Source organism: Marmota marmota, unplaced genomic scaffold, assembly GCF_001458135.2.
Source record: "Marmota marmota marmota unplaced genomic scaffold, marMar, whole genome shotgun sequence".
Lineage (NCBI taxonomy): Eukaryota > Metazoa > Chordata > Mammalia > Rodentia > Sciuridae > Marmota > Marmota marmota.
Window position 1 is genome coordinate 12,371,478 of NW_026000168.1, and position 12,510 is coordinate 12,383,987.

Sequence of the window (12,510 nt, forward strand, 5' to 3'; positions counted from 1 at the left end):
GAATGTATCTATTTACTTGTACCACCTAGGTATGTCCACTGAGTGGCCTAGGGACAGTGGCACCTCAGGAAAAAATAACATGTGGCACTCAGATCTTATTTACAAATACCATTCTCCAGGAAAAAGAATCAGAGTTCCTTAGAGAAATGGAATCCACGGCCAGTGCAGAGAAAATACAGTATGTACTTCAGATATTCTGTGCCAGAAAGAAAGAATGCTACTGGTAGAGGAGTTACAAAAGCTGCCTTTCTAGGAAGAGAGAACTCAGAAACTAGTGGGGTTGTGTGACAAGGGCACAGATCAACTTGGAAGAGGTCTCATTTGCCAATTCTGGGACCAAGTGGGTTATAATTCATAAAGGAAAGTAAATATCCATAAGTCCATACTTGTATAAATAATAATTGGATTGAATAAACAAATGTGAGAGAATGGGTGGCATGATAGAATGACAGAAAGACGGAAATGAAAAATCACCATTTGGAAAGGCCTCAGTAATCATTGTTTCTGGTAAGAATCATTGAATGCTTAAGTTATTGGGTTAAAGTATAAACAGAAATAAGGTGTTTTCTTAGTCTCAAAAGTATCTTCAATTGGGATACATATTAATTTCTAAGGTGAAAACAGTAGCTTTGAAGTGGAGGAAACTTCAAGACAGCTCCTTGAACAAGTGATCAAGGTGAATGAAACCAGTAATAACTTATCGTTGTCATTTGTGTCTTGATACTGTGCACAGGCACTGTTAGAGCATCATGTCTGAGGCCTTATTGCAAAAAATAAATATCTTGCATAAGTCATAATATAAGAAATGTACAATAATATATAGGAAACATTAGGCGAATCCAATTCAAAGTTGTTTAAGAAAATCATTGACCAGTACTCTTCAAAAGTATCCAGGTTAAGTGAGGTGCAGTGGCATATGTTTATACTTGCAGCTACTTGGGAGGTTGAGGCAGGAGGATTGCTCGAGTCCTGGAACTGGAGGTCAGCTTGGGTGGCACAGCAAGACCCTGTCTTGAAATGAAAAAGTGCTCCGGTCATGAGAAAAACAGATGGTAGAACTGTTTCAGAATGGAGGAAAATGAGAAATGATTGCTATCAAATGCAATGTTGGAATGTTATCTTACACCAGAAGAAGGACATTCATGGGATATTGAAGGAATCATAATAAATTTTGTTTCATAGTTTTAATATACCAGCATTAATTTCCTTGTTAGCTATATACAGTTAACACAAGACAACAATAACTCTTTTGCTTCTCTTGTTGGAATTTAAAGTCCATTTAGACTCAAAATATTGTGTATATTTTTCAGGAGTTACCTAGTATCTGGATGAAGTGATCCAATTTGGGGAGCAGTATTTTTCCAGTTAAGATGAAGACAAAAATGACTATATATAAATCCAGAATATACTTCAACTATAAGTCATCTTTTTTTCATAGTTTCTTCCTGATCTTACAGAATCTCTTACTATATAAAACCAATTTTCACAGAACAAAACAAATGTGAATTTCATTACTTACAAAGCAGTAAATAACATAAGCTGAGATTGGTTCTGGGCTTTGTATTCTGGTCCATGTAAATGTGTGAACATTCTTACACTAGTGATTAAAAAAGTGCAAGTTTTCTTAATTATTGTGCCCTGTTTTTTCTCCCTGACAATAATTATAGACTACGGACTCATTTTTGTCAAGACCATCTTGTCTGCTGATGAATTAGTGTTGCTGAATTTTAGAATAGACACAGGAGATGGGAGATATAGATATCTATTATTTATCACAGTGGTTACTCTATGCCAGAAACTCTGCTAAGTACTTTGAATATTTTGGCTCATTTACTCTTCAAGACTACATGATGTTTAGATTCTGTTTTTTTCTCTTCTTCATAGATAAGGTAGCTGATTCACAGAGATGTTAAGAGAATCATGATGGACAGAGTTGTACACCTGTGTGGATTCCTAGAGCATAGGGCACCTGCATCCACAGTTTGCCCCCTTGACTATTATTCTCAGAGTTGTTGAGAGGAGAGGCTTATTACATTAGTCCTGCTGGTCCATCTTAGATCTCAGTTCTGGGGATTTCACTGCAAAGGTCAATTTCCCCCTGTGTCACACCAGTGTAAGCTCTGTGGCCCACACAGTATCTTTCTGAGGAATATATTTTTTTTTAAATCTGGACAGTAGGGAGATTTTTTATAGATTCTGGGACATTGCAACATTGATTGATGGCAGGGCTCAAAAGTTTTTGTAAAGAATAAGAAGCTGTGCACAATTTAATCAGTGAAGTGCCCATGTTGCGTTGAGAGAGAAAAGAAACTTGATATGTTTTAGTTGGTCAATTTCTTGATTTGTAGGTAAAGAAATAAAATCCTAAGATGTGAGAAAACATTTTTTCTGAGACTTCACAGTGAGCAAATGATAGAGACCGATAGCCTAAGTCTCTTTTCAGGCCATTATAGAGAATTTAGTCTTCCTTTCCTATGTTTAGGATTTTGATTGTTCTTTGTCTCAGTATGCTTCATTGTGCTCCTCTTAATTTAGTAAGAAATTCCATTTATCCCTAGGAATTTTGTTTCAGACCAGTAGAGTACAATTTAATAACTCTGACCTTCAATTTAGAAAATGATAATAGAGTATCCATAAAGTATTACTACCACTTCACCAAGTACTTCACCTACTCTTACGAATGGAGGGCAAAAGGATGACTCTTCTTCATTCCAAACCACCTTTCCCTGCTTCCCAAATGAATGCAAAATCCCAAGCCAAAATTCACTGTAGTTATTGGTATGTTGACCCATATGACCAGATAATAATACTTGGAAATGCAACTTTAACAGATTTGGTGCCTGGATATAAAATCTTGATATCTTGGGTTGGGGATATAGCTCAGTTGGTGGAGGACTTTCCGTACATGCACCAAGCCCTGGTTTCAATCCCCAGCACCACTAGAAAGAGAGAGAGAGAGAGAGAGAGAGAGAGAGAGAGAGAGAGAGAATCTGAATGAAATGAATGAATGAATGCATGTCTGGACCTATGTTTTCTCATTTTAGGAGAAATTGAGGTAGGAGATATTTTGTAAAGATGTCACATCTCACATGCTTTCTTGGAAAATGATGTTAGCTTTCCCTCATTGAGAGATGAGGTTTGTGTTCCATCCCTTTGAATCTGGGTGAGGCTGTGACTAATTTGGAAGTGACATCACGTGACTTCTCATTGCACAAAAAGTAATACAGCTCTACATGGTTCTCTACAAATAATACAAACATAATTATTCTGATAAAAAGACAAAATGTCATCCTCATAGGTGCTCTAGTCACAGCCACAGCTGAGATCCCACCTTACAGCCCATCTCAATTATCCTGCATGTGAGCTTCTAATTGCTGCAAACTGATGCACATGGTCTAGAGATATACTGCCTCCCTTGGGTCCTGACCTAATTACCAAATCCATGATTTCATTGCCTTGAGTGTTAAGATTTAGGGTTATTTGCTGAGCTGAAAGAGATAACAGGAACTCGTATCAGTGCAGCATTTCTAGACTCTTTGCATGGGGTGGTAAAATGAGAACAGAAAACCTGCCAGGCAGTTCACTTGATGGAGGGGATCTTTTCATCATCAGGGCAGTCTGAATCCCCAGTCCTTCTCTATTCAGGAAGAAAGCAATTTTATTCACATCCTCTCACCTAGTGGGATTTTCAGTCATGTGTACACTCTCTTCTCTGCCACCCATCTTATCTGGTATCCCTATTTCTTTTGCCCAAGTATACCTGTATTCTGGTCATAACACCTTGTAGAAATCTCTGCAGTGATCATCACCACTCCCCCCATCTCTTTTTTTCTCTCAGGACTTCTTTGATTTTCTTTTTAAATATAAAGTTCGTTGAATGCAAAGTCTTATTTTTTCTCTTTCAAGAAGTTCAGGGGTTCCGTTAAAAAAGAGTTGTGGGGAAAAAAAAACTAGAGATAATAACCCAGTTGCAGTATATAGAACCCATTCAGAAGGTCAAGGCTGCACTATATGCTATTACAAGTCATCACTTAGATAAAGTATCCAGCTCTTCAATCTGGATTTTTTTAAACACAGCTTTAAAGAGAATGGAAAGGGCAAGACAAGAATCATTTCTTCTAACAAAGATTGTGAGGAGGAGGAAGATTTAGGTGACCTGTCCCATTCCAGTGAATATTTAGGCCATGTTCTTGAGTCTCTTTGGAGTCCTAGGCTCCTATATTCTTTCTCCTCTCCAAGTCAATGAAAAACTCCACTTGTATTATTGAATGAATCGAAGCTGTAGAATTTATAGCAAAGCAGAACACAAATCCTAGTATCCAGTGTGGGGAAAAAAAAGGTGAATATCTGCATGTTATTAGTGCAAAACAACAGGATTCTTGTTTCTTGCTAATAATGTGAAATCCAGATTTCATTTTTTTCTGTTTATAGACTTAGAAGACTTGCTGAAAGCAGGAAGCCAATATTGAAACCTTTGTTGTTGTTGTTGTTGATGTGGCTTTTGTTTTCTCCCTACACTGGGAAGGTTTGTGTTGATTCGTACATGGAGCTTACAAGATCTCTGTTAAGATAAAGTGGGTGCTTTTGTAGTCTGCAGGAATGATGTCTCAGTAATACAGAGAAGAAAGAAATTAAAACAGTGCCTTGGGCTGTTTAACCAGATTTAACCAGTGACACTAACTGGTGAGACCAAATCAGTGTTGTTCATAGGAGGTTAGTTCCCACTTCCAAACTGGGCTCTAGCCTGTCATATGGGGGGAAAAAACTTTTCTAGCAGTAGAGACACTTAAATTAGATACCAGTTAACAGAGGCAGCATTGGTGCCCTGGAAAAGACCAAAGTGTGACTAACTGAAGGCATGTGTTCTGTCTGGTTTCAAAATATCAGCAAATGAAGCAACAAGAAGAAGAAAAATCGTTATCTATTAAGCTTTTACTAAGTAAAAGGCACAGAACCAAATACATCCTCACTCTATGAGAAATGTAATATGAGTGCTAGAAAGTGAGACCTTAACAGAGGCCAAACTTCAGTTAAGTGGTAAACTTGGAATTTAAACCCATTCAAGAGGATTCTAAAACCAGTTACCAAGCACTGTTCTAGTGTAAGTAGCTGGGTGACTAGAACAAGTGACTTCCCTTTTTTTAAGATATGCCTATGCTTCCTTACCTATAAAATTAGGAAGTTGGATGCTCTGTCTCCTCCATCTACATCCTCATTGGCCACTCCTACCATAAGAAGATCACTGCAAACTTGATGGCTTGAACAGTGACCATGCTTTATCTTACAGTTCTGCTGCCGGCAAGTCCAACATAGGCTTCCCTTAACTTGAATTTAAGGTGAAGACATGGCTGATCCCTTCAGGAGACTCGGGGAAAGTCTGTCCTTTAGCCTTTTGGAGCTCCTGGAGGCCACTTGGCTTGTGACCCAGGCCTCATATCACTCCAACTTCCTGTTTCCATCATCACATCTTCCACCTTTTACTCCTCCTGCATCCCTCTTATGTGGACTTCTGTGATTGCACTGGGCCTTCCCATATTATCCAGAACAATCTTCCATATCATGGTCCTTAATTAATATTTTCAGCAAAGACCTTTTTGCTACAGAAAGTGACATTTAAGGTTCTGCAAATTAGGACTTGGACCTACTTGGATCATTATTCAGCCTACTACAAGCTGATTTTTTAAAACTTTTCTTTAATATCCAGTGGTATCATAAAATTGTAGGATGGTGTGCATTTGCTTGGCTGTTCCTCTGTCCTACCTGTGATGTTGAGCCCATGTTGCCTGGAAGGGTCACTGTCAGCATGAGTTTCCAGCTTGGTATGGTAGGCCTCTTAGGACCCCATATATTGCCCTCTTTCTGGCTCTCATTTTAACTTCATCCTTCTGTTGAATGATCATTTGTATGGGGCCACTTCTGACTTCATGCTTGTTTCTTCAAATATTGTCTTTTGTTTCTATAACTATTTCTATAACTATTTTAAACATTCTTCCTCCTGTCTGGTTAACATGGTGTGATAACTCTCTCATAGGAATGCAGCCTCATATCATCTTGCTGTCCAGTCTTGTCATCCTTGACTTGCATGTTTTGAAGCAGTCTTTCTCCGATTCCTATTTTCATGTTCTAGAGAGAAAAGGCCTTGTTATGTTTAGCTATGAGGTGGCCCCCAAGAGCCTAATGAAATAAAGTTTAGAGGCACAATGATTGGATTATAAGAATGTTACACCAAACAGTGCATTAATTCACTGATAGGGAGTAGCTGGGTGGTAACTGTAGGATAGTAGGTTGTGGTGGAAGAGGTGGGTCACTGGGGGCATGCTTTGGGGGCTTATATTTTGCCCTCATTGAATGGAGTGCTCTCTCTACTTGATGGTGGAACCATATCCTATGTGGTTTTCTTCCTCCGCACTCTTGTACCATGATGTTCTGCTTCACCTTGGACCTGAAGCAATGGGTTCAGGCACCTATGGACTGAGACCTCTGAAACCTTGGGCACCAGATAAACTTTTCCTCCTCTCAAATAGTCCTTTTAGGTCTTTTGGGTACAGTGACAAAGAGATGAATACACAGGCCTTTTACCCTGGACCGCTACAACATCTTTCTCTGGTTGATGCCTGGTGAGCTCGTTAATGTAATCCACAAGTCACCAGGCTTGTGCACTCTGTATATTAACCATCCCACTCCGTCATAGGAAACCCACCTAGGTAACACCCAGCATAGGCTTTGACCTTCAGGCCCCTCCCATTCTCTCTTCCTCTCCACCCACTGGCTGAGCACTTACTCCAGGCTGTTCCCCACCCACTCATTCCATTAGCCCTGTGTGAAGCTGGCTACCTGTTTGGGATCTGGAATAATAAACTTAACCTTTCCGTCACTCCCATCTGAGTCCTGCCCTGTGTTACACCTAACAACTGACTCTTCCTCAGTTTCCTCCCTTAACAAATCACCACATGATTTATGTTTTCATCCATATCATTAATGCAAATATTTATATTTCCCTGAGTTCTGCAGAAGCTAAAAATTTGGTTAACTAGATGGAGAACTCTGTCAGTGTTAATATCTTATGTTCAATAATGAGAAAATTATCAAAAGTGCTTCATGGTTCTTAACACTTCTCCATACCTGTTCCACCCCATTGAGAAGTAGAGTGGACTTCTCAGTGATCTTGTTCTGGCTGGTAAATGACGTATGAATTTACTTATAAATGACAGAAAGTAGAGCATTGTTTTCTGGTAAGAATATTGACCTAGTATATAAATCTGTAGTCACATATCAGATATATACCATAAAGTCAGTTATATTTCTCCTGGATTAAGGAAACGTAAAAAATACAAATTACTGAACATTTTTTTTTATTCTTTTATGAGTTTTGCTAAAAGTAACCAAAGCTTATGTCTTGCCTTCTTTGTATATGGTTTACTGATTATTCCAGGTAGTTGACATTAAGGGCTTTTGATTCATTCAACCGTATACACTTGCAAATTATGTGTGTATATACACTCAATATATTAACACATTTATCTTTTTTAAAGTGACTTCAATGTCAGATTGATTGCATCTGAAGGACATTCTAAGAGGATCCAAATGGGGATTGACAAAGAAACTAATGTTTATGGAACCTCTTCTAGACCCACTGCTAAGCATTTTAAACTGGCTATCAAATAAATTATTTTAAATTCAGTCAGTAGACAAGTACATATTTAAATAAACATTTATACTTATTTCCTTGCTTGTTTTTAATTACATACACTTTTTAAAATTTATTGGTTTTGAAACTGCTATTTGTTGACCACAGTTTATTGTTAAGGAAACTAAAATAATAACCATTATGGTGATCATAATTGTATTCAACAACAGTAGCATTATGCCAAAACTTATGTCATCTCTGAAAAATAATAGTTTTTCTTCCTCTGACGTGGGAAGAGTTTGGAATAAAATTTTAAGAAACACTGAGAACTGGAATTCTTCAAAAGAAGAGGTGGATTGTCTTCCTATCTTTTATAATTAGCATTTGCAGGCCTAGACATAACCTGCCTTTGAACAGCACAGACCACTTGGGGAAAACCTCCTAAGCATTGGTGTTATTTCCCAACTTTCTTCTCCACAGGTCTGCAGACTCACCCGTAGTTCAAGAGACACAGGAATCTGGTTTAACTCTAAAATCTGTCTTTTTCCTTGCCTCTTTCAGGTAGCGCTGGCACCCCTGTGATGTTTAACAAGAATGGGGATGCCCCTGGGCGTTATGACATCTTTCAGTACCAGACGACGAACACCACCAATCCCGGTTATCGTCTGATTGGGCAATGGACAGATGAACTGCAGCTCAATGTGAGTTCTATTTGCTCTTCCTCTTCCCTTGTCAGATGAATGAGCAGAACTGTTTCTGTTTTGTTTTAGAACTCAGGGGCACTCGACCACTGAGCCCCATCCCCAGCCCTATTTTGTATTTTATTTAGAGACAAAGTCTCACTGAATTTCTTAGTACTATGCTAAACTGCTAAGGCCGGCTTTGAACTTGTGATCCTCCAGCCTCCGCCTCCTGAGCTGCTTGGATTAAAGGCAGGCGCCACAGTGTTTCGTGAATTTTTATTTGCACAGTAAAACAAATTATTCTCAGTTTTTGGTGCTGGGATTAAACCCAGGATCTCACAGGTGCTAAGTAAGCACTTAACACTGAGTTACACTCCAGCTCCACCTACAGGTATTTCTTGTTTTCATGTGTGCATGCATACACAAGTGAAGTTGCAATTTGTTACTGGCACCAGTAAGGTCTGACTAATAGTACCAGTAAGGGTGATGATCATGGTCATGCATTAGAAAACGTGTATTGAATTTTTTGCACTATAGTTATAAACTCTGTGAATTCTCTCATTTAACCCAAAGCTTATATTGCTTAACAAGTTATCTGCTGTCACTTTTATGGGATCCTTCTCTTACACTTTCCTTTGTCCTTTCCTTTCTTCCTTCTTCCTTATTTGGAGGTGACATGATTTTTTTTTTTTTATTTCTTTGGATGATTTTTAATGAGTCATTTTGGTTTAAACTGAGATTATCTGATTAATTGCAGTATTAGCACTTTCCATAACTTCTACCTTTTTCTTTAAAATGTGATCTCAAGTAAACAGCCACTGTTTTGCGTAGGATCAAGTCCATGCTGATGTTCCAGCTCAGGGAGTTTGAGGGAGGGGGTAGAATTGTCTCTTATTCACCTTCTTTTGTTCAATTTAGTCCTTGGATAGGTTGGATGAGACACACACGTTTGGGAGGGCTGTCTGCTTGACTCAGTCTACTGATTAAAATGCTCATCTTATCCAGAAACACCACTCAGGTACACCTAGAATAACATGTGACCAAATGTCTTATCACCCTTTGTCCAGTAGACAAATAAAATTAACCATCATAGTCCTTTCCCAGAAAATTTTTTGTCTCTTCTGAAGCTGAAAATGATGTCACTAGTCTTTATCAGTCTGTACCTTTGGAGGCACTTGGGGAATCATTGAAAGTGGAAAACAGAATCAGGATCTGGGGCTGGGATGGGGATTTGTTTCATGGTTTCTAAAAAGAGAACAGTGTAAAGTGATCACAAGCCAGTTAACCTTATTTGCCCATTCCTGGGGGCCTGACTTTGCTTATACCTGTCCACCTTTCCATCTCCCTTTCCTGAGTTTCACCAGCCAAATGAACTGACACCAAGCCTGAACCTAAAGGATTACAATGTGGCATCCAAGAATGAATGGAACCGGATAGCAAGTGCCAGCCCTAGCTGAGATGAATGCTCAGGGACATAGCTGGAAAGCAGCTAAAATTGTCCTGAATGCAAGCTGTCCTAATCTGGTATGCAAAAAGGCATTAAAAAATAAAGCAAAACAGAAAATTAAAAAAGAAAATCCAAGGTATAGTGATAAAAAGCAGAATCAAAGTGTGGTATAATCTGATGGACTTACCTAAAAGGAGATTTACCTGGTATTACTTGTGTGATAGAAAGATGGTTCAACCAAGACTAAAAGTATAGTCAAGGTCTGTGGTATATGTGAAATGCACAGAGATTATTATAAAACCCAGGACATTAAACAGGTGATTAATCTTTTCTAGCACAAGCTTCATCACCTGTGTTTAATTTTCGGAATGCGTGATTTGTCCATGTACATAAGATTTTGCCAACTGGCATTTACCAGCTTCATATGTGATTTGGAATTTCTTAAGCACATTAATGTTAAGAACCAGTATCAATACGAACTTTATTTTTGTTTACTGCGTATGTATCATATCCCTTGTGAGAATCACATTCGATATGCCATTCAACAAATTTGGTGTTGGTTCTGTTTTTACAATACCTGTCTTTGGATACACTCTGTGAGAGGCAGTGGGTAAATACATATTGCCAAAGGAAACAGGATACTTGTTCTCATGCCAATTGATCATGTAGGAGGGAACTACCAGGTGTCCAAGTAAAGAGATGGGTATGTGGTCATTCCAGAGTGTTACAAGAGAGATGGTTAGCGAATAATAGAAGTGGAGATGTAGGGTCCACAGGATGAGCATCTAGCTGATAAGAAGGCTGACATAGCCCTAGTGTCATCAGTGATGGGGAGGGACTGGGAAGATGTAAGAGCTATAGGTAAAAGTCTTACCTCTGAGGTTCCTAGTACACCATGGTGAAAACTCTTAACTTTAATTATGAGTGCATTTAAAAGCCACTAAGAGATAATAAGGAAGTGACTTCTTCAAATTAATGGATAAAAATTATATTGCTGGGAAGAAAATGAATTGGAAGGGAAAAGAAGGGTAATAGAATGACTAATGGGCTATTGCAGGGGCTGGGGTTTAGCTCAGTGTAGAGCACTTGTCTAACATGTGTGAGGTACTGGGTTCAATCCTCAGCACCACAAAAATAAATTAAAAAAAAATTAAGGAATAAAAAATAACTTAGGAAAAAAGTATTGCAGATGTTGGGTGACAGTAGGGTGGCTTAATGAAGTGATTTTCAACTTGAGTATGTATCAGAACAAATCTGGAAGCTTGTGAAAACATGAACTATGGGGCCTCATCCCCAGGGTTTGATTCAAAAGGCCTGGGGCTAAGGGAGACCTGAATGTTTGTCTTTCTAAGAAGTCTGGGTAATGTAGGTGGTACTTTAAGAAACACTGGCTTAGACATATTTAATGATTGTGGAGATTAAGCCAAATGAGAGGTATGTATGTATTATTTAAGGGGCTTTGTGGATGCTGGCACCCCTTCAGATGAGAAAGAATAGGAGGCAGTAGGAGGAATAAAAATCAGGATTGCCAGTTCTTAACTTGGATTTTTTTTAAATATGTGAGACTTCTTAAATATTCAAAAGCCAAATGAAATGGATATAAGCCTGAAATGCAAACAAGAGTTTTGAGCTATAATTATCTTTTTTTAAAAAGTAAGTTATAAACCTATAAATGGGCTTGTAAGAAGACAGAAAGGAGAATAGCAGAGAACTCCCGGCCTTCAAAACTTCTTAGAAAACAATACAATTTCATTCCAGCTACTCCAAACAGTACCCAGTTTAAAATATTCAATTAGCCTGGAAAGTTGGGTCAACTACCTACTTTGAATTTTCTTTTGGTTTTATGAAAGCTAGATCTGAAGTGTATCTTTGGCTTGGCATCAAGTGAGGACACATTTGATTCTACTTTGTCATGCTGAGGGAAGTGTGTTATAAAGAGCTAATGGTCTCCCTGAGTCCTCAGGTGGATGCAGTTGTTTATGTTTAGGATTATGTGCAGTCTAGAGGGATGAATCAGGCATGAACAGTTATTTTTAAAGGGGTGAGAATCTGGGTTAGTTCAACTAGAGTGACCACTTAGATAGCAGGTTGTAATAGGAGGTGATACTGTGGACCCCTTTTATTATTAACTTGGAATTAAGTCATTTTAAGAAAAGAAGAAGAAAAGTACAGTCTCTAGAGTTTACTTCATCCCTCTTACCTGGAACCCATGGCCACGGTTCAGGTGTCCTATCCAGTGATTGGCATCCTGTCATACATCACTCTACTCATGTTCTTCCTTCTGTTGTATTTGTTGGGATTCAGTTTAACACATCTGCAAGAGTGGAATTACAGCAAGCATTGTTTTATAAGTTTGCTTTCCTCTCAGCAACAGAAGAATACAAAGCATTTCAAGTAGCGGATGGTCTCTTCATTTGCAAAGACTCAGGGGTACCCTTGCAATCCCAAGTTATATCTTCTCTAGCAAATGACAATTTCAGGAGAGCTTTCTCTGAAGTCAGTAATTGCAGATGAGTTTCTGAGCCAAGAAAGTTTCAGGTTGTCTGAATCCCAATGCTGCAGAGCAGACTCACGTGTCTTTTCTACATGCGATCAGCTATAATTGAGGTGCCTAGTAGTGCATATTCTATTAATGGAGCATTCCATGTACTGTTACTGCCAGTGTGGTAGCTCTGAGCCCTGACTCTTCTGTGTTCTAAGAGATGATTGCATGGCTCAGTACCAGAATATTTCTGCACTAATGAGAAATTTGT

General features: G+C 38.6%; 1 protein-coding gene across 3 annotated transcripts in view; it reads left to right on the plus strand.

Annotated features, from left to right (window-relative positions):
• Window positions 1–12,510, plus strand: part of Grm7 (glutamate metabotropic receptor 7) — an 839,293-nt gene that overhangs the window by 576,235 nt on the left and 250,548 nt on the right. For all 3 annotated transcript variants that reach the window (XM_015494953.2, XM_015494954.2, XM_048787053.1), the window contains exon 7: window positions 8,189–8,328. In XM_015494953.2, the coding sequence (XP_015350439.1) occupies window positions 8,189–8,328 (140 nt within the window). The remainder of the gene's footprint in view (window positions 1–8,188; window positions 8,329–12,510) is intronic.